The sequence below is a fragment of the Anguilla rostrata genome, chromosome 9, assembly GCF_018555375.3.
Source record: "Anguilla rostrata isolate EN2019 chromosome 9, ASM1855537v3, whole genome shotgun sequence".
Lineage (NCBI taxonomy): Eukaryota > Metazoa > Chordata > Actinopteri > Anguilliformes > Anguillidae > Anguilla > Anguilla rostrata.
In genome coordinates this window covers 2,405,362-2,426,930 of record NC_057941.1, presented here as the reverse complement: position 1 = coordinate 2,426,930, position 21,569 = coordinate 2,405,362, and the positions used below count along the sequence as shown (strand labels likewise).

The 21,569-nt window shown below is 53.9% G+C and overlaps 1 protein-coding gene across 6 annotated transcripts in view; it reads left to right on the top strand.

The window, feature by feature from the left end:
• The window catches only part of jade2 (jade family PHD finger 2), a 62,973-nt gene extending 48,382 nt beyond the window's left edge, over window positions 1-14,591 (top strand). For 5 of the 6 annotated variants that reach the window (XM_064349750.1, XM_064349752.1, XM_064349751.1 and 2 more), the window contains 3 exons: window positions 2,938-3,073; window positions 6,055-6,183; window positions 13,117-14,591. In XM_064349750.1, coding sequence (XP_064205820.1) covers window positions 2,938-3,073; window positions 6,055-6,183; window positions 13,117-14,003 — 1,152 coding nt within the window. In that variant the 3' untranslated portion in view covers window positions 14,004-14,591. The remainder of the gene's footprint in view (window positions 1-2,937; window positions 3,074-6,054; window positions 6,184-13,116) is intronic. The other variant, XM_064349748.1, reaches the window with a different exon arrangement.
• The last annotated feature ends 6,978 nt before the right edge of the window (window positions 14,592-21,569 follow it).

Here is a 21,569-nt window from a genome sequence, read left to right as displayed (position 1 = left end):
TTGCGTTGCTGCGGCCGGCTCGGCCTCCCCGTGCAGTTCGCTCAGGACTTAATGACACTCGGCATTGTTGTCTGACCCACTTTCCCTCTCCCTGCTCCCGCCCGCTCGCCCTGCTTCTGACGGCGCGACCCTCTCCGCGGGTTCGGTTTGGCGGGCGATGCGCCGGTCGCCTGTGTGTGTTTTTAATCTGGGGCCCTGTCGAGCCCTGGTGCCGCCCTCGCCGCTCTCCGCCGCTCTCGCTCGCCTCTCGCCCGCCCGCGCTCTGCCCGCCTCTCTCGCCGCCGATTGCCGCCTCCGCTCTCGCTCTCGCTGCTCTCTCGCTCACTCTCTCTCGCCGTTCAGAACGCAGGCGAAGATGAGAAAAAATGCGCTGAAAGGTTTTCGGGCGTGCCGAGCGCTCTGGTGTTTATTGCCCGTCTGTGTAATTCGATCCGGTCCTGCTCCTAGCCGCGAACAGGGGGGGGTGTTCCCTAAACTCCGGGTTACCGTGGAGACAGTGCGCGGTGAGCCGGGGAGGGGGGGGGGAGGTCCCGTCAAAGTCATAAACGCGAAGCGGGGGTCAGACGCTTGGCTGGCTGAGGTCATTACCTGTGCGGTTGGCACTGGGGGGAAACGTCTGCCCCCCCCCTCGAGGATGTTCTCACTAGCGGCTGAATCCCGCGGTGGAAACCGGCTGCAGAGTTTGTGTCATCAGCCAGTAATTAAATCAACAGGTGTCTGGCATCAGGAGAGGAGGCCTGCGGGCCAGTTATTACACTGCTATTCAGGGGGGGAGGGGGGGGGAGAGGAGAGAGAGAGAGAGGAGGAGGAGGAGGAGGAGGACAGAGAGGGAGTGAAAGGGGGAAGAGAGGGGGGAGAGAGAAGGAGATGGATGGGGATGAGAGGGGAAAGGAAAAGCGGGAGAGAGAAGTGGAAAAAAGGGGGCAGGGAGATGGAGAGTGGTGGTGAAAAAGAGAAGGGAGGGAGGGAGAGAGACAGAAGAAAGGGAGGCAGAGGTGGAGGCGAAGGGGAAGAGGGCAGCAGCTCTCCTCAGACTCTCCTCCCGGTTCATTATTTCAGACGGCGGTGAGAGGCGGGGGCCTTAGCCGCTGAGCGTGCCGTCATCGCAGTGCCTGATGGGAAATCCTGCTGTTCGCGGCGAACGGTGCTGTGAGGAAATGATCCTGATCCACCCCTCCCTCAGAGCACATCTCTGCGCATCCGTGCCGTCCGACTTCATTTGCCTCATTTCTTTCTAAACTGTCCGGCTGCGCTGGGCACAGCGTGCTGTGTGTGTCTCACACCGGCGTTCTGCCTTTAATCAGGGTTCTGAGAGCGTTGTTAATTTCTGGCCTTAGCCTTGTGGACACGGGAGATGGAAATGAGATTGCCTGCTGTCTGTCTGGACAGACGGTCGGGGGGAACAGGTCTGGTGCTGTTGACTGTTTGGGTGCATTAGTCGGTCGAGGGGAACAAGTCTGGTGCTGTTGACTGTTTGGGTGCATTAGTCGGTCGAGGGGAACAGGTCTGGTGCTGTTGACTGTTTGGGTGCATTAGTCAGTCGGGGGGAACAGGTCTGGTGCTGTTGACTGTTTGGGTGCATTTGACGGTCGAGGGGAACAGGTCTGGTGTGTTGACTGTTTGGGTGCATTGACGGTCAGAGAGGGACAGGGTCTGGTGCAGTGTGACGTGTTTGGTTGCATTTGACGTTCTGTAGGGAACTGGTCTGGTGCTGTGACTTTTGGGTGCATTAGTCGTCGAGGGAACAGGTCTGGTGCCTGTTGACTGTTTGGGTGCGTTATAGTCGGTCGAAAGGGAACAGGTCTGGTGCTGTTGACTGATAGGTCATTAGTCGGTTGAGGGAACTGGTCTGGGGTTTGACTGTGTGGTGCTTTGACGGGTCGGGGGGAACAGGTTGGTGCTGTTGACTGTTTGGGTGCATTAGTCGGTCGAGGGGAACAGGTCTGGTGCTGTTGACTGTTTGGGTGCATTAGTCGGTCGAGGGGAACAGGTCTGGTGCTGTTGACTGTTTGGGTGCATTTGACGGTCGAGGGGAACAGGTCTGGTGCTGTTGACTGTTTGGGTGCATTAGTCGGTCGAGGGGAACAGGTCTGGTGCTGTTGACTGTTTGGGTGCATTTGAGGGTTGAGGGGAACTGGTCTGGTGCCGTTGATTATTTTGGTGCGTTGGCACTGCCACCCGGTACCAAGCCCAGAGGGACAGCTTGGCACCCTGAGAGGGCCAGAGTGGCTGAAAACAAAGGGATTTTTTCTCTTCTCTCCACCCCCCTCTCTGTATCTGTCCTCCCTCTTTCTCTACATTCTCTTTCTCTTCATCCTAACTTATACACGTACGCATTTTGGAAAAACAGTGGTACACACGCACATGCTCACATGCCTGTGTGTTTCTGCCAAGAAGACAAACAGGGTCCCCACATGCATTATCTATGAACAACAGACACAGCACGCACGCACACACACACACACACACACACACACACACACACACACACAGCTCCCTTCCGCAGCAGAGTTTCGCTGTAGCTCGGTGTTTGGGGGGGGGGGGTGGAGGTGGGGGGCAGTCCCATGCAGATGACTCTGATTGGTTTCAGGAAGCAGCGGGAGAAACAGATTGACAGCGTAGCTAGCAGCCCCCCCCCCTTTGGGGTTAGTGAATAATATGATGTATTTGGGCCAAACCCCCCCTCCCCCGTGGAGATCCTGAAGGGAGTGGGCCTGGTACACGTGGAGTCTCGTCTCCTGGGAAACGTCGTGCGTTCATTTTTTACCGCCATGTCTCTGTAATTGGGGGTGGGGGTGGGGGTGGGGGGGCAGTGTTGTTCCACAGCCCAGGCCTCACCCGCTCACCTAATCGCCATGGGAACAGCAACCACATCCCCACACGTGTGCTGGGGTCTGACCCCTCTCCTGTGACGAGGCTCTCTGTCGCCCCCTGCAGGTCAGGAACCTGTGCTACATGGTGTCGCGGCGGGAGAGGATGAAGAGCTCCCTGTGTGACCTGCAGGAGAAGATCTTCCACCTCCAGATACAGCTCCTGCAGGAGGACCTGGCGGGAGGTGAGCCCGGGGGAGCAGGTGTGTGTGTGTGTGTGTGTGTGCGCGAGTCCAGGGGAGCAGGTGTGCGTGTGTGTGTGTGTGTGTGCGTGTGCGTGTGCGTGTGCGTGTGCGTGTGCGTGTGCGTGTGCGTGTGCGTGTGCGTGTGTGTGAGAGGTGAGTCCAGGGGAGCAGGTGTGTGTGTGTGTGTGTGTGTGAGAGTGTGAGTCCAGGGGAGCAGGGCGCACCTGCACAGGTAGCCTCAGGTTCCCGGGCCCCGGTGGATTGTGGGAAGGCCAGTAGCGGGGTCCTGTGGGGGGAAGGGAGCCCCAGATGTCCCCTGCTTGGGGCCCCAGTGCGGTCCCCCAGCCAGTCCCCGGCTCTGAGAGCGGCGCCCTGCCGTCGGGGGGAGGGGTGCAGGACAGTTGCTCTTCTCGGGGCTCGAGCCGGAGCAGCGTTTGGGGAATTTCCAGTGGCCGGGTTGGGCTCGTTCAGCGCTCTGACCTCGGGCTGGCCGTGCCGATGACTCAACACTCAGGCAGCGTTGAGCAGCCACAGCCGCACACAGGGGACCGCCTGTGGTAATGTGAGCCCCCACCCCCCGGGGGGACGGGGGGGGTGCTGACAGCCCTTTTCTCCTGTATCGAGGGGAAAATGGTGTTCCGTCGGTCGGTTGGGGGTGACTCATCCCCACGTCATCCCCCTGCGGTGATAAATCTCACAGAAATGATCCGCTGCCAGGCCGCTCAGAAAGAGAGCACAGGCTGGGCTTTACAGGCTGGATGTTACGGGTTTGAATCCGGGCTTTGTTATTGGCGGACTCTGACCAGGAGTTCCACAGCATCGGGGCGCGGTTTGCTTTGTCCCTCCAGAGGTATGATGGGTATTAGAGGGCCTGCAGGAATTGGGCTTGTAGCCTGAAGGTTGCAGGTTCAATTCCCATGCAGGACTCTGCAGTTGTACCCTTGAGCGAGGTACTGTTACGTCCCCAAGATGGTCTAGTGGTAGGTGTAACAAACGGAATGACCATTACTGATAACCTGCATTGCTTCAGTATATATCCAGCTGTATAAATTGACGTTTTGGATAAATGCAAATTGTTGTGCAAGTTTCTTTGGATCTGAGTGTCTGCTCTGTAATGTGACTTTCACGGACTGCTGCATTTGCTCCTCCCCACGTCGCAGCCATGGTTACCGGTCGTCGTCCGTGAGAGACACGCCCCCTCTCATCGTGGCGGTCTGTCCCGGGGGGCCTGTGTCGCGGCGAGTAGGCCGAGGCTGTGGGGGGGTAAAACACGTCAGAGGGCCTGAGGTGCTTCAGCCGCAGCTGCTCCCTGAACTCGGGTACGAGAGGCACCGCGGTGGCTGGTGGCTGGGGGGTGGGGGAAGCTGTTCGGCGAACCCCGCGAAGGTGCGAAGCCCGCAGTCATCTCAAAAGCGGCCGCACCTGGGCTAACGAGCGCAGACAGGAAGTGGGACGCGTCCGGGGCTCGCTCGCTGCGCCGTGCGGCCCCAAAGACAGGAAATGAATCTCGCGCTTCGGAGCCCGATCCGCAGGCTCCCTTCCCCCCGCCCTCCGGCGGCTTTCTGTTCTCTCTCTTTTTTTTTTCTTTTCTTTTTCTAGAGGCTGGTGGAACAGAAAGAGAGATAAAAGAAAATCCTTTTTTAATGTTTCTCACCTCTGCCACTCGTTGGAGGAGTTTGGCCCGTTGGTTTTTGAGTTTTGTACCCTGGGGTGCCAGGGTGATGGTGGGGTGCAGAGGGGTCTCCGTGGGAACGAGCTGGTAGGCTGGGGGTGGGGGCGGGGGGTTAGGTGCTGGTGAGGAAGTGGGTTGAGCCGGGCTCAGTGCTCAGACAGCAGGGACATGTCAGAACATGCCTGCTTCACTGCAGATGGGGGGGGGGGCGGTTTCTGGACTCCCTCTGCAGAACGGGACAGCTCTCCGGGATGGGGGGGGGGGGGTTACCCCTGAGACAGCTCCCCCTGACTTAGGGCAGAGTGTCGAACTGCTGCAGGATGAGGAGCAGGAGCAGGAGGAGGAGTTCGCCTCTCCCTGACCTTCTCGGGCTGGTTTCGCTCTGCGTGTGCAGGACGGGGAAGCCCCCTCTGCGGTTTGGGAGCTCAGACGCAGGTGCGCGCCCACGGCACAGGAAGCAGCTCTGGCATGCTTCCTGTGCCGGAGCATCTTCATCTTTCGTGCGCGTTTCCCGATGGCGGCGGCGGCGGCGGCTGCAGCTGCTCTGCCGCTGTGTTCTTCCCCTCCGTGTGCCAGTCTGTGATAGAGTGAGAGTGCCTCAGACTCAGGAGATGGAGTGAGCCTCGGCCTGCTCTAACCACTGCACCACCTGCAGTCCAGAGAGGACTATTCATCTTCAGCGTGCCCAATACATGTCTGCCACTTCCTGTCTGGGCCCTGGTTCAATCCTCGTTTGCCACTTCCTGTCTGGGCCCTGGTTCAATCCTCGTTTGCCACTTCCTGTCTGGGCCCTGGTTAAATGCCCGCTTCCTTTAGGGCTTTATAACCCGACATCGCTGTCAGGGTTGGAGGTCGCACGCTATGTTTTACTTGACGCTGGGACGCTCGTGTCCACTGTGGGTAGCACAGCTCATGTTCTTCTTGCCTCCATTTATACAGCTGGATATGTGCTGGAGCAATTCAGCTTTAGTGCTCGTGGGTACAATAGTGTTGCTCCACCTGGAGTTTTGAAACAAAAACTTTTCAGTTTCGACTCCGGTTCCCTAAGCATTACCCCGGCTGTCCTCCGGAAACAAGGCTTTTCTGGTCCTGATTTAAACCGCAACGGTCGCACGGCCTCCCGGAGTCTTCATACAAATCTCGAATCCGAACGTGTTGCTTTTCTTTTGAGCGTAATTTTCTGCCTTATTAGAGTGTTACAGTTTGTAGTCCTGAAACCCGGAAGTAAGTTCAAGCATTTTTGAGCCAACAATGGTGGAAGAAACGTCCGGTTTGGCCTACAAAAAAGACTGTAACACTGTTCTGGGATTTTTTTCCCCCTCTCTAGAAAAAACACTGAAGGGGGAGAAAGGACGACAAAATGGAGTGAAGGAGAGAGGGAAAGAGCGGAGGAAGAGCAGTCCGGAGAAGAAGGAGAGGTGGAAGTCTGAGAACGGCTCACTGCTCAAACAACTGGGTGAGTTTCGCTAACTCCCGTGCAGAGAGGGAGACGTTAACTCCCGCGCAGAGACGGAAACGCTAACCCCCGCGCAGAGACGGAAACGCTAACCCCCGCGCAGAGAGGCTAACCCCCGCGCAGAGAGGCTAACGCCCGCGCAGAGAGGGAGACGCTAACTCCCACGCAGAGAGGCTAACGCCCGCGCAGAGACGCTAACTCCCGCGCAGAGGGAGACCCTAACTCCCGCGCAGAGAGGGAGACGCTAACTCTTGCGCAGAGAGGCTAACGCCCGCGCAGAGAGGGAGACGCTAACTCCCACGCAGAGAGGCTAACGCCCGCGCAGAGACGCTAACTCCCGCGCAGAGGGAGACGCTAACTCCCGCGCAGAGAGGGAGACGCTAACTCCCGCGCAGAGAGGGAGACGCTAACTCTTGCGCAGAGAGGCTAACGCCCGCGCAGAGAGGGAGACGCTAAATCCCACGCAGAGAGGCTAACGCACGCGCAGAGATGCTAACTCCCGCGCAGAGGGAGACGCTAACTCCCGTGCAGAGAGGGAGACGCTAACTCTCCCGCAGAGAGGGAGACGCTAACTCCCGCACAGAGAGGGAGACGCTAACTCCCGCGCAGAGAGGGAGACGCTAACTCCCGCGCAGAGAGGGAGACGCTAAATCCCACGCAGAGAGGCTAACGCCCGTGCAGAGAGGGAGACGCTAACTCTTGCGCAGAGAGGGAGACGCTAACTCCCGCGCAGAGAGGGAGACGCTAACTCCCGCGCAGAGAGGGAGACGCTAACTCCCGCGCAGAGAGGGAGACGCTAACTCCCGCGCAGAGAGGGAGACGCTAACTCCCGCGCAGAGAGGGAGACGCTAACCCCCGCGCAGAGAGGGAGACGCTAAATCCCACGCAGAGAGGCTAACGCCCGTGCAGAGAGGGAGACGCTAACTCTTGTGCAGAGAGGGAGAGGCTAACGCCTGCGCAGAGAGGGAGACGCTAACTCTTGCGCAGAGAGGGAGACGCTAACTCTTGCGCAGAGAGGGAGACGCTAACTCCCGCGCAGAGAGGGAGACGCTAACTCCCGCGCAGAGAGGGAGACGCTAACTCCCGCGCAGAGAGGGAGACGCTAACCCCCGCGCAGAGAGGGAGACGCTAACCCCCGCGCAGAGAGGGAGACGCTAACCCCCGCGCAGAGAGGGAGACGCTAACCCCCGCGCAGAGAGGGAGACGCTAACCCCCGCGCAGAGAGGGAGACGCTAACCTGCAGCAGAGAGGGAGACGCTAACTCTTGCACAGAGAGAGGGAGACGCTAACTCGCGCAGAGAGGGAGACGCTAACTCCCGCGCAGAGAGGGAGACGCTAACTCCGCGCAGAGAGGGAGACGCTAACTCCCGCGCAGAGAGGGAGACGCTAACCCCCGCGCAGAGAGGGAGACGCTAACCCCCGCGCAGAGAGGAGACGCTAACCCCGCGCAGAGAGGGAGACGCTAACCCCGCGCAGAGAGGAGACGCTAACTCCCGCGCAGAGAGGGAGACGCTAACCCCGCGCAGAGAGGGAGAGCTAACCCCGCGCAGAGAGGGAGACGCTAACCCGCGCAGAGAGGGAACGCTAACTCCCGCGCAGAGAGGGAGACGCTAACCCGCGCAGAGAGGGAGAGCTAACTCTCACGCAGAGAGGGAGACGCTAACTCCCGCGCAGAGAGGGAACGCTAACTCCCGCGCAGAGAGGGAGACGCTAACTCCCGCGCAGAGAGGGAGACGCTAACTCCCGCGCAGAGAGGGAAACGCTAACCCCCGCGCAGAGAGGGAAACGCTAACTCCCGCGCAGAGAGGGGAGCTAACTCCCGCGCAGAGAGGTGAGAAACGCTAACTCCCCGAAGCAAGAGAGAGGAAACGCTAACTCCCGCGCAGAGAGGGAGACGCTAACTCCCACGCAGAGACGCTAACCCCCGCGCAGAGAGGGAGATGCTAACTCCGGCGCAGAGAGGGAAACGCTATCTCTTTGGCGCCTCTTCCTTCTCGGTAGCGTGTGTTTAGCTGAAACACCGCGGGTAGCGGCTCGCTCCAGGCCTGAGTTACGGCACGCTCTCGCCGGACGCGGTCGAGCCCAGGACGTGAGGCCCGGCTGGCGGTCGGCGTGTTTATCTCCGGAACCTTCCATCGATCTTCCCCGGCACGGCGTCTTGAGGAAATCGCCAGTTATTGACGTCCTGCTGAATTTCCCTGGCCCTGGAGACGGCCTCGTACGCTGCTCTGCTCTCCTCCTACTGCGGTCCGCCTGCCAGTCTGATCTCTAAGATGTGTTTTATTTATCGTTTAGCCTTTATTTAACCAGCCACTGAAGAGCAAATTCTTATTTACAAGGATAGCCTGACGAGCGGGGGTGGAGGGGGTGTGTGGGCAGATATAAAAACAGACCAAAACTGTATATAACAAAAATAAAAAGATGATCATTGACCAAAATCCACATGCATGAGTTGGATAATTGGCCTTAGCCTTAGCAGAGTTGGGTAATTAGCCTTAGCACTGTTTTCTAATTAGCCTTAGTATTAGCAGTGTTAGCTAATTAGCCTTAGCAGTGTTGGCTAACTAGCATTAGCCTTAGCAGTGTTGGGTAATTGGCCTGAGCCTTAGAATTTGCAATTATACCTGTTGGCTTATGGGTGGCAAGCCTACCAGCCGTGCTCAACAAAAAGTTGGATATCGGGCTAGCTAGCTGTGCAGCTGGTTTGTAGCCAATATACTTTTTCCAGAATGGCTATCAGTAGTAAGCTTCCTGGCTAGCTAACTATCAGAAGCTGTTGAATAGGGAATGTTAATACTATCTGGGCTGTACTTGGCTTAATTCACAGTACTCTTCAGCTGCCAACAGTGCTAATGATAATGTTGATCAATTTTTCAAAACTCACTTGCTGATATTACTAGCTAGCTTGCTGGCTAGATGGCTAGCAAAGTTAGCAAAGTAAAGTATGCAATAAAAGTGATATGAATCGAAAGGTGGGAAATCAGCTGTGGTACATTGAGGTTTGAAAGCTATAGATGTAGTCTTACCTTCCTCACAAGCCTCTGGAGCTGCCAGTGACGTCTCATTGCAATTCACAGTAGCCACCTGAACCAACGGTGATGGAGATATTTATAATCATGTTAAGGGGTCTAAATGTATTTCAAATACATTTCTAAAGGGTACGGTGATGATAACAGCCAGCGCTGATTGGTCCATGTGACCGTTGTGAGCTGAGCTCTGGTTATATTTAGCAGCACTTGATTTGAGGGACTGTTGGAAATGAGCGACTCTGTTTTGTTTTCTTTGCGAAGCTCTTGCCTCTGTCTGTGGACAATGCGTGTGTGTCGGAGCCATCTGCACCCCCCCCCCCCGCCTGCCCCGTGCATGGAAACGCTCTGTCACCGTCAGGCGCAGGACATTCTGTACCCCCCGACCCCCCCCCCACAACCACCGCCACTGCTGTTAGCATGTTAGCGATCTGACTTGCAGCCAAATGTACAGAAACAAACCGAGGTGTGTGTGTTTTCCTCCTTTTTCCAGGCTTGACATCCTAGAATCTGTTTTGTTGAAGGTTTTCTAAAAATGCAGGCAGGCGTGTGCAGGTTGAGCTGGAGCCTGATTGGACGGGAGGAAGGGATCTGCGGTTGCCAGACTTGGCACGATGAGAGAGCATCCAGTGCAGTTTTTTTGTTTCACTGTGAGGTTCAGTCTGACTGTACACTGCGTGCGTGTACAGTGTGTATTGTACCACAGGGCAGTTCACACACACACAACCCCCCCCTTGTAGCGTGTTTGGTTTGTTTGGTTTTGGTCGGGTCTTTCCTGGACGTCCCGGGGTGTTGTCCTGGCTCTGTTCCAGACGCTGGGCGTTGCCCGTCTTTGTTTGGCCGAGCAGGTATTGAGTTTTTCGCTGCTCCGGGGGGGGGGAGGGGGAGGGGGAGGGGTTGTCGCGGTGACGGGCGCTACCTGAGAACAATCGGCCGTCTGTGGCGGTGCCCCTGTGCAAACACAGCGCGAGCCTGCTGGAGCTGCACCAGGAGGAGCCGTGTTCTGCGCTACACGCTCTGCGCCCCGTTCGCCCGCGGGACGGACTGTTCCAGGCCAACGTCTGGGCCGGAGACCTGCCCCTCAACCCCGACCCGCCCCCCCCATACACCCCCCCCCCCCAGCGCCCCCCCTCCCCTCCCCTCCATCACCCCTCACTGTGGGACAGACTGTTCCAGACCTCATCTGCAGACGGGCCTCACTGCTGGCTGGGCTCGAGATCTGCCCCCCCCCCCATACTACCACCACGACCCCCCCCCTTCACCCCCGCCAGCGGTGCTGCACCAAGCAGAACTGCGTCATGGAAAGAACAAAACTTGAGGATGGGAGGAGGGGGGGCATGTAGGGCATCAGCCACAGAGGTTTGTCAGTTGGGGGGGTCGGGGAGGGATTGCTTGGCAAGGCTGCACGGCTGCCTCCTCAGTGCTGCCAAGTTTTTTTTGGGGGGGGGGTGTGGAGGGTTGGGGGGTTTGGAAGCGTTGAGGTGGGTCAGGGGGGTTCGCAGTTTTGTTCTATTAATATCATCTTGGTCTGGAGAAGGTTTTCACGGAAACAACATTAATTTTCAGATCCTAATGCCTCTGGGCAGCTGTAGTGTCTAGCGTCTACATTCCTGAGCCGGAGAGCGCTCTGTGCTGTGAGCTTTTTGGGGCTGACGTACTCCTCCATTTTTCAGATCTAGTTTCATCCAGACGTGCGTAGACAGCGGTGTTTTCCTTCGTCCTTAATTACTATGATTAAAACGGCCCAAAGCCGCCTCTTAATCCCATTAGACACCGCAGGCTCACGGTGGAGACGGCTGTTCGCTCTGCCCTGTGCGTTAGGGGCTCGATCAACCGCGTGTTGTGCTTGTGCAAGAAACAGCGAGTGTAACTTCTTAGAATTTGAATGCCTAAAAATAAGTTTTTTGACTAACGTTTAAAAAAAATATTTAAACGTTTTTAGTATTTTGCCAGCTTGGCCTTTAAGAGGCTGCAAGTTTTTTGATTCCTTCTTTTTTTCTAATATAATCGGTTTGTCAGTGGCGTGCGTGGGCGTGTGAAATGCCTCGTCAGCAAATCCCTGTGGCTGCTTTCTAGCGAGCGTGGGTTCAGAAAGGCTCGCCATTGTTGTGTTTCGGGGGGGGGGGGGGGGGGGATGGAGTCGCGCTTGTCTCCGTCGGGACGGGCCAGGAGCGTGAGGCTCCACGCCACCACCTCTCTGCCCGTCGCCGGGCGGTACAGGAGCGGCTGAATACAAATCTGCCGCCATCTTGCTCACGTCTGAAAACTCGCCGCGCCTCTGTCTGCGGCGTTTCCTCGTTTCCTCGTTTTGGAAAGCAGGCTGACTGAATTACAGGGGGTGGTGGGGGGGACCGGGAGGAGGAGGGGGGGGGGCGGGGGCGGGTGCACTCCGGCAAACACAAGATGCGCTTTTCAGAGCTGTTTGAAGTGGCCGCCAATGCTGACAGAGGAGGTGAAGATGTTCAGAAGGCGGGGCTTTCAGTTGCAACGTCTCGCCGTTTGGACACGTCCTGCGTAGCGAGATTTGGGCGTAGCAGGATTTGGGCGTAGCGGGATTTGGGCGTAGCGGGATTTGGGTGTAGCGAGATTTGGGCGTAGCGGGATTTGGGCGTAGCGGGATTTGGGTGTAGCGGGATTTGGGCGTAGCGGGATTTGGGTGTAGCGAGATTTGGGCGTAGCGGGATTTGGGCGTAGCGGGATTTAGGTGTAGCGGGATTTGGGCGTAGCGGGATTTGGGTGTAGCGGGATTTGGGCGTAGCGGGATTTGGGTGTAGCGGGATTTGGGTGTAGCGGGATTTGGGTGTAGCGGGATTTGGGCGTAGCGGGATTTGGGCGTAGCGGGATTTGGGCGTAGCGGGATTTGGGCGTAGCGGGTTTTGGGCGTAGCGGGACTTGGGTGTGGAAGGCGCGCTGTTGGCTCTCTGAGTTGCCTTTGAGGTGGAGTTGGGATCGCCCACGCTCCTGTGGGTTTTGGAGTGACACACAGCTCGCCCCTCAGATGGAGAATGAGTCATTTAGACTGGGTTCCAAAGCAGGACCTGAGGGGGACGGTCACAGGTTGGAGGGCCGGATTTGGCTAACAGATTAGCCAGTGCTTTGTGCACACGTATGTGCCTGAAGAGCCAGAGCTGGTTCACCAGTGGGCCAGAGAGTGGCATTTCTGGCCAGTGCGGAAAGCACAGCAAGAATCTCCTAATTGTGTTTTTTTTTGTTCCATCTTGAACGGTGCTAAGGTGCTACACCAACACGTTAAGTAATATGACCGTATGAAATAACACATTGCATCGTTGAACATGTATGAACACGATTTCAATTTTGGCGTTGAAAAAGCTTGAGAAGGCTTGTTTACAGAAAAGTACAAATTGTTGGCATTTTAAGAGGGCGTGAGCCGCCCTTCACCACCGTTCCGCTGGTGAGATAAAGAGCCTGTCGCCTCGTACCGCCGCTGAGGATGCTGATGATTGATTGGCAGAACCGGTGTTCCAGAAACGAGCAGCAGCTGGGAATCGCTCGGGACCCTAACCCAACACAGGGAACAGCGCTCCCCGTGCCAGCCTTCTGATTGGTTCTCCTGTCCCCCATGCCAGCTTCTGATTGGTTCTCCTGCCCCCAGCCAGCCAGCCCTCTGATTGTATTTATTGTGCTTCTATCATTACTGAACTGCACTTTGGTCACTGTGCCACATTTTTTGCACCACCTGCCATAATGTGCCATAGCATTGATAATTCTTACTTAGTTACTTTCTACTGTACTTACTTGTTATTTATCGTTGAGAATTTATGTCTAGAGTTTATACTGCGGGAGCGAATGGGGAGTATAAGCACTCCATTGTACTTGTTACACATGGCAATAAAGAATCTTGAATCATTGGTTCTCCTGTCCGTCCCCCCCCCCCGCCCCTCCCCAGGTTTGTCGAAGTCCTTCCCCCTGGACGGGACGCTGTTTGACGGCTGGCTGGCGCAGTCGGTGCAGATCACGGCGGACGATGCACTGAGCCCGTGGTCGCTGGACGGGAAGCACCGCGACAGGACGGGCAGCCTGCTGTCGGACCAGCTGCTGCAGGGCGAGGAGAGCCTGCTCAGCCTCATGATGGACCACTCCATGAAGTCCACCTGGAAGACCCCGCACCTGGGCCGCAAGACCCGGGGCAAGCCCCGCCCCCGGGGCCACAAGCCCCTCCCGAACTCCGCCTCCACGGCGGCGGCGGCGGGGGCCACGGCGGGGGCGGCGGTCGCCCGGGGCAACAAGGGGCCGGCGGCGGCGGCGGAGAGGGGCGGGGCCAGGAGGGCGGAGCGGTCGCGTTCGGCCAAGGCCCAGCACCACCTGCACCTGCACCACCAGCTGCACCCGCAGGCGCGGGGGGGCGAGGCCGAGCGGGACCCCCCCCAGCCCCCCATCTCCAAAATGGACTCCTGCCACATCTCGGAGGAGCACGAGCCGTGGGACGGCCCCCCGGCGGCCCCTCCCCCGGAGCCCGGCTGTCCTGCCGCGGCGCCTAAGTCTGGGGGCGGGGGAGGGGGCGGGACCCGCTCCACCCTGCGGCTCCGCCTGTCCCGGCAGGGGAAGTCCCGCCCGAAGGCGGGGGGGCAGGACGCAGAGCGGGAGCGGGAGGGGGCGGGGCCGGGGTCGGGGGCGGGGAAGGACGCCTCGCTCTTTGACGGCGAGACGGACGGGTACTTCTCGGACGCGGAGCAGAGCGACTCGGACACGCGCTCCAGCGCGCGCAAACTGGGCCTGGCCCAGCTGCATGCTGGGAAGGACGACGTGCTCAGGAGGAGCGTCATGGCCTCCTAAAAACTGAAAGGAGAGAAGGAGAGACGTCGACCAGAAAAGGACTGACGGTGAAATCTGCGTTCCATCCCTCCCACCCCCCCGACTACTCCTCTCAGCTCTGAGAGCTCGTGTGCGCTTGTGTCTCTCCAGACCACTCCATCAAACCGCATCTCTGTAGCTCATCTTTAAAAAGGAAGGAAGGAGCTCAGCGTGTCATCGTAACTCGCAGCGCCGTTACTCAGCCGCCGACGTTTTCAGACCGCGGTGATTAATTAGCGCTCTTGCGAGGGCGGTGTGCACTTCCAGAAACGCGCGCGCACATCTTATGTTTTGGTTTTGGAATATGCGTCAGACGGGGCCGTTTGATTGGCCCTCCCCCCCCCCTCTCCATGACAGTTGTTGCTGGGGGTAACGGTGAGAAAAGCAGGGATGAAACTTTAGGGCATTAGGAGCTGGTTTAAGTGTTACTCTTCCCTTCGACCTTTACTGGAGATACAGTGACAGACTAGTCTTATGGAGCATTTCGCATTTAAAATTAAAAAAAACAACAAAAAAAACCACATTTTTAAACTATTTTCAAAAGCACAATTTGAAAAAACAGGGACAGTAGCATCACCGTCACCAAACACTCCCGCACTCACACACACACACACACAGTCCCACTCTCTCTCACACACACACACACACACAGTCCCACTCTCTCTCTCTCACACACACACACACACAGTCCCACTCTCTCTCACACACACACACAGTCCCACTCTCTCTCACACACACACACACACACACACACACACACACACAGTCCCACTCTCTCTCTCACAGTCCCACACACACACACGCATATGTACATGCACGCACGTGTACATACTGCATGTCTACCAGCACCATGCTACAACGATGCACACACACACACACGCTCACTCACTCACAGTTATGCATGCACACACACACACACACACACAGAAAATACAGAAACAAGTCAAGGCGAGCTTGTGTGTCCATGTCCTCATTTTAAACTAGGAGGAGGGCTCTTCTGTCACAGTGTCCCCCTTCACTTTCATTAAAAAAGACAGGGAAATGAAGAAGTTGGACATCGAAACTTTAACGAACGGCCCTTTGTTACTCCATCCAAAAGAACTCATCTGGTTTGTGCAATCACGGCTAATCGGTTCTCATCACTGGAAGGCCGGTTGGTCCGAAGCCGTCTCCCTGGAGACGGCCGAGGGTCCCGGTGTGTCGTGTCCTGTAGTGCCTGGCTTCTGAAGGAGCAGGGCGCGCTTTAGAATCCTTTATGTTCTCTCTCTCTCTCTCTCTCTCTATATATATCTCCCCCATCTCTCTCTCTCTCTCTCTATATATCTCCCCCCATCTCTCTCTCTTTCTCTCTCTCCCTCTCCTTTCTCTCTCTCTCTTTCTCTCTCTCCCTCTCCTTTCTCTCTCTCTCTCTCTTTCTGACGCGTACCTGAGAGTGCAGGAGTGTGTCGCGTGCTGCCACAGCTAATCGCCCCAGCGACCGGTGAAAAGTAGCACGATGCAAAAGCGGGTAGCTGTGAAATACAGCCCATAATAAGCGGCCCAGGTAACTGTCCCGTCAGATGATTGGCCGTTACTTAGCGGGGTTGGGCAGGTGGGTGGTCTTGTGCCGTGAATTTAAGCGCCACCCGTGTCTTCAGCTCGCCGAGGATTTTCCCACTGAAATTCCCGAGCGGCATTCCCAAGCAGAATTCCCGAGCGGCGTTCCCAAGCAGAATTCTCGAGCGGCGTTCCCAAGCAGAATTCTCGAGCGGCGTTCCCAAGCAGGATTCCCGAGTGGCGTTCCCAAGCAGAATTCCCGAGTGGCGTTCCCAAGCAGAATTCCCGAGTGGCGTTCCCAAGCAGAATTCCCGAGTGGCGTTCCCAAGGCTTGGAGAAATCGGAACCTTTCTTTAAATCCACTGGGGACCACGGTTGGTTAGACTGAACCCCCCGTCGCCCGCACTTCCCCCATAATCATTGTCCCAGCCCTGAAAAGTTGTAGAATTTTGTCAGTTTTTCCAGATTTCTCGCCCCCCCCCCCACCTGAAAGAAGCGTATTTTATATTTGCAAAGCGGTCCACAGAATTATCTCAGGGTTTCAGAATGAACGAATTGAAAAATCAATCAAATTAAACCATATATATATATATATGTGTATGTATGCATGTACATAAATATATATGTGTGTGTATATATGTATATATGTATGTGTATATATAGATATAGACATGTATATGTAGATATATCTATATATAGAAAAATATATAGATATGTGTTTATACATTTATTTTCTGGCTGTTTTTGGCACGTTATAAACTGTTCCAGCTAAAACTGAGCATTCTTTTACTCGGTGATGTAAAAGGCTTGTTTTGGTTCTTTTGTTTGTTTTTTATTTTTTATTTTGACAATGCCAAAGAACAGTATGTAAAGATGGCACGGCCTGGTTTTTTAAAATTTGTTTAATGAGTTGTATTTCCTGTTTGATCCACGCTGGGACGAGCTGAAGGTGTGTCGCCGTGGGGATGCCCTGTCATCTCTCCGATGATTGGCCGGCACACAAGGGGGGAGGGGGCAGTGGAGGGTTTGTCAGACACCCACCAAAAAAACGCCTTGGCTGGCCCTCCCAGCTGCGCCAGGGGGGTGGGGAGGGGAGGGGGGGGCAGACGCTGCTGTGCATGGCGTTTGAACTGACTGCTCGCCTCTCAGATCCCCATGAAGAGCCAGTGCTTACGTTAACAGGGTTGTTATTTTATTTTTTATTTTTTGTTAGTTTTTTTGTTTTTTTGCCGTCTTTTTTATTTTTAATACAGACGCCTTTTCTCTACCAGTCTGGATTTGGAATGCAAATGTTGGTTAGAGATTTTTTTTTTGTGTTTTTGAGCAGCGTTTCGGAGGCAGTGATTCATGTTAGATCATTAATAAAATGCACTCACACGCACTCTGTCTCACACACACTTTGTCTCACACACTGTCTCACACTCTGTCTCACACACACTTCGTCTCACACACTCGGTTTCACACACATACACAGACAAACACACACATTTGGTTAGTTTCCTCACTGAAATGGGCCATACGATGCTCACACCTGACGTTGAATTAAAGGACGTCAGTGGACGGCATGTTCCACAGGCGAGCGCCATGATAACCCCTCTGTGTGACTGAAGTGCTGCAGAGACAGTGAAATGTCAGAGTGGCTCAGTAAACTCTACTGTTCGGGTTCTGTGACAGGGTGTATGCCGGACCGGGCCCTCTTGGCCAGTTCAAAGGGCAGCAGAGTGTGAAAAGATCATTCTTCCTGTTCTATTGACCAATCAGATTGTGTGTTACTCATGCCTTCCGGTACTGTTCGCCAATCGGATTGTGTGTTACTCATGCCTTCCGGTACTGTTCGCCAATCGGATTGTGTGTTACTCATACCGCTGTTCTCGCAGTGAAACGGCACTAGATACCAGAAAATGGGCATTTTTTTATGGTGGTGGAGGTGGAGTTCAGTAGTGACTACCATTAAACATCACTGAGGGAGAACGTCTTTTTACAGTGCTCTTTACGAATACCAAGGACTATTGCTGTTTTGCCTTCAACAACAAACAAAAAAAAGGCGTCATTACTCAAACAAAAAAAAAAAAAAAAAAAAAAACCTTTCAAAAGCTCTCTTCTGTGTTAGCTGCTTAATCCCATAGGGACTGATTCAAGGCTGTAGTCGACTGCCGATACCTGGTTTTGTATGCACCAACAATAATGTATAATACAGTACTAGCAACCGTTTTTTTATCTTTACCTGTAACGGGCTTCATGCGAGCTGTCCTGTAGGCTTTAGCTGCGGCACATATACGTACTAGAATGCTGACCTGTAATCGAACCCACCGCACCCGCGACCACCGCTTGCTTTTCACCCCCACGTGTACTTCCAACGGCCAGACAACGGTTTCGGGAATAACCGCCACCGACCACCGCGCCCAGCTTCTGTGTGTGTGCGCCCCTGTACCCCCGTACCCCAGTACTTAGTTCCAGCGCAGGAGGGTCAGAGAGACGGGCTTAAAGGACAAATAAGGACCGGCGCGTGTTCTGCTAGCGGGCGGCTTCTTTTAAAAACACACCTCAGGAGTCCGGAAGACCCCAAACGGAGTGGGGGGGGGGTGGACCTGCTGTTCTCCCCGGAGTGTGATGGGTATCTGGTCTCTTGAGGAGCTCAGAGTCCCGTTTGCAGTGTGGCGAAAGGGAGGGAGGGGGGGTGGCCTCTTTTGGAAAGTTTGGGCCTTTGCGCATTCGTCATCCAAAACGGTTGAAAACGTGACGACTGCTATTTTTGCGAACACGTTTTTTTTCTTCTCCTGGGAAGTTTGCGCGTGCTGCAGTGGGACGGTAGGGTTCAGGTTCGGGTTAGTGTGAAACCAGGCGAAGTGATGATGTGAAAGGAGGTTGCAGCAGCAGGTAAAGCTGGCCCCGGTCCCCGAGAAGTGAAATGCGGTTTGTGTTTGAACTCGAGACGGAGAGACAGCTAGGAGCCTGGGAGGGACCTTTTTGGATGGATAATGACTTTCCCTTTTAAGAGGACAGGTGCGATCACATTGCCTTTGCCAGTGGCTATTTTTCCACCTTGGATCAGGTATTTTCCTTTTTAAAAAAAATAAAATAAAATAAAAAAATAATCTTTACTGCAATCAATCATCAATTTTATTTATATAGCGCATAGTTATAAATAAATTATCGCCGTATACTTTAAAACGTACTCCGGCCTTAACCCCCTTAAAAACAGGCCCCTGCATGACAAACAGGAAGCCGCCTTCAGAGGAATTGGACCCAAGCGGGTCAGCCAATCATCTGTCCTCTTCAGCGTTCTTTTTGGGGTTTTTTTTCCCCGGAGTTTTTATCGGAATTTTTTCGTCTGAAACACTTTGAGATGCACGTGCGGATGCCTGAACGCACGGACGCTTTTCCCCAAAGGCTTCCGTCGCGCGCTGGCACAGGCACGCAGCGCCTCCTGTGCACCTGTGCGGAAGCGGGTCGCGCCCACAGGTGCGCGCCGTCACTCCGAGGCTCATGGGTAAAACCTGAAGCGTGAGCGTGGTGGTGGGCGTGTTCAGCTGTCCCCAGCGGCTGCTCGGGACCTGCTCTCCAAACGGGACCCCCCCGAAGGGGGACCAAACGCCCCTGCCGAATCCGCTCAGTTTCCGCCGTGGAGTCACCGTGCCGCGGCCACAGCCAGGGGGCGCTAGACCGCGGCGGTCTTTATTTGTCCTTTAGTGCCGTCGGCGTTTCTGTCGCTGTGTACAATTCCTGAAACATTTCCGCTCTGCGTCAGTTATATTGATACGATAATATGAATGTTGCAGGAGTTTATCCTTCTGTTTCAAAGAATGTTGTGCCATTTGTTAATAGCAAAAAAGAGAAATATTGAAGATATATTAAAAAAAAAGAAGAGTTATTTTAAATTATTTTTTGGCTTTTTTTGCAATATTTATTTTCTTGTATTAGAATCTTTGTAGGACAAAAGAAACGACAAAAAATGTATTTTTCATTAGTGCAAAAACCTATTTTTTTCCTTTTTTGTACATTTTCCATGTTTAATCGATCTTTAAAGCAATAGGACGTTTAATGTGACTGTACCTGCATGCTGTTTGTGTTGCCTTAACGACGGCTGCGTCCACTGTTGTCCTCCCAGTCCTCCCTGGACCTTGTCATCCCAGCAGTCTCTGGTGTGGTTGACCAATGCAGTCAATAAAGCAGTGCTTTCTGTGTACCTCCGGCTCCCCGTCTCATTTCCTCTGCCAGGAGTGATAATCCTCCTTCTGCACAGCCAGGTAATAACACATCTACTCTATAGCCATGTAATAAAGCATTTATTATACAGCTGCGTAATAATGCATCTACTCTATAGTCATGTAATAAAGCATTTATTATACAGCTGCATAATAATGCATCCACTCGAGCCATGTAATAACGCATTTATTATACAGCTGCGTAATAATGCATCCACTCGAGCCATGTAATAACGCATTTATTATACAGCTGCGTAATAATGCATCCACTCTATAGCCATGTAATAAAGCATTTATTATACAGCTGCGTAATAATGCATCCACTCTAGAGCCATGTAATAACGCATTTATTATACAGCTGCGTAATAATGCATCCACTCTAGAGCCATGTAATAATGCATTTATTATACAGCTACATAATAATGAATCCACTCTAGAGCCATGTAATAACGCATTTATTATACAGCTGCGTAATAATGCATCCACTCTACAGCCATGTAATAATGCATTTATTATACAGCTGCATAATAATGCATCCACTCTAGAGCCATGTAATAATGCATTTATTATACAGCTACATAATAATGAATCCACTGTACAGCCATGTAATAATACACCTCCTGTACAGCCATGTAATAATACACCTCCCGTACAGCCATGTAATAATGCATCTCCTTCGCTGAAAAGTCACTGTGCTCCCAGCTCTTGGTCTACATTTGGCAATTTTGTGTTGAATGTACACTAATCGGATCTAATGTGTTAGCCACTATGGCTGCAGGCTTCTTCTGAATGGACAAAATGTAAATGAGGCGTTTCAGTTTATTTGTGTTACTCTGAGAATATTTGCCAATAATGCATCGATTAACCAAACATTTTTTGAGCAGGTGACAATTAGTTTTTAAAAATATTTAACTTGAGAAACCTAAATTATTTTTTTAATAACAATGACGAAGGGAGAAAGGCATTGTTTCTAACCCTAACTATTACATTTTTTTAACAAGTTTACTTTTACCTATTCATCTATTATGTTTTTAGTTGCACCCTGGATAAAAAGCATCTGCGTCATTTTGGATAAAAGCGTCTGCCAAATATATGTAATGTAACAAAGCAATTTATTTAGTTAGCATATTGGCATTGTATTTGTTATCAAAGCGTATAAATTATCGCGGTGAATCTGAAAGGTTATCGGAGCTTAAATGGCGAAAGCCCGCTAATCGCACGGTTGGGTGATTAATAGAGCAAACTAAAAATACGCTGTGACAGCGACTCTTCAGTCCCGCTGGACTGTGCGACTGCGCGTTCGCAGAGGGCTGCGCGGCACCCTGGAGACTGCCTCAGCTGCGGATCGGTTCCCACTGGCTGCACGGTCGACGCGCGTGCGCTGGTGCTGTCTGGTGTGAGTTAAAGGCCTGCTGATCTTAGAGCAACACGGATGACTTTCTGAAGGACTTGTGTTTAACACACGGCCCGGGTCCCTCTCTGGAAGTGACTCACGGTCTGTTATTGTTGTTTTTGGTCCCGGTCCAGCCTGCTCTTGCAGCCGCTGAAGTGCCGCTTCCTACTCGGGCCCTATAAATCGCCCCCCGGAGGCAGAAATATGGGGTCTGCTTTAAGTTTGCGAGGAAAAGAAAGAAAGAAAAAGGACCCGGGAGAGGGCTGGGCTGGGGGCTTTGGGTGGAACGGACGTGATTTGGGCTTCAGATCGTTCACATGGACCTGCCTGGGTTAGCGGCTGGCTGTGTCCACATACGTGTGCTTTATTTATTGTCCTGCAGTATATGTATGTGGTGCTTGCAGTTTTTTTTTT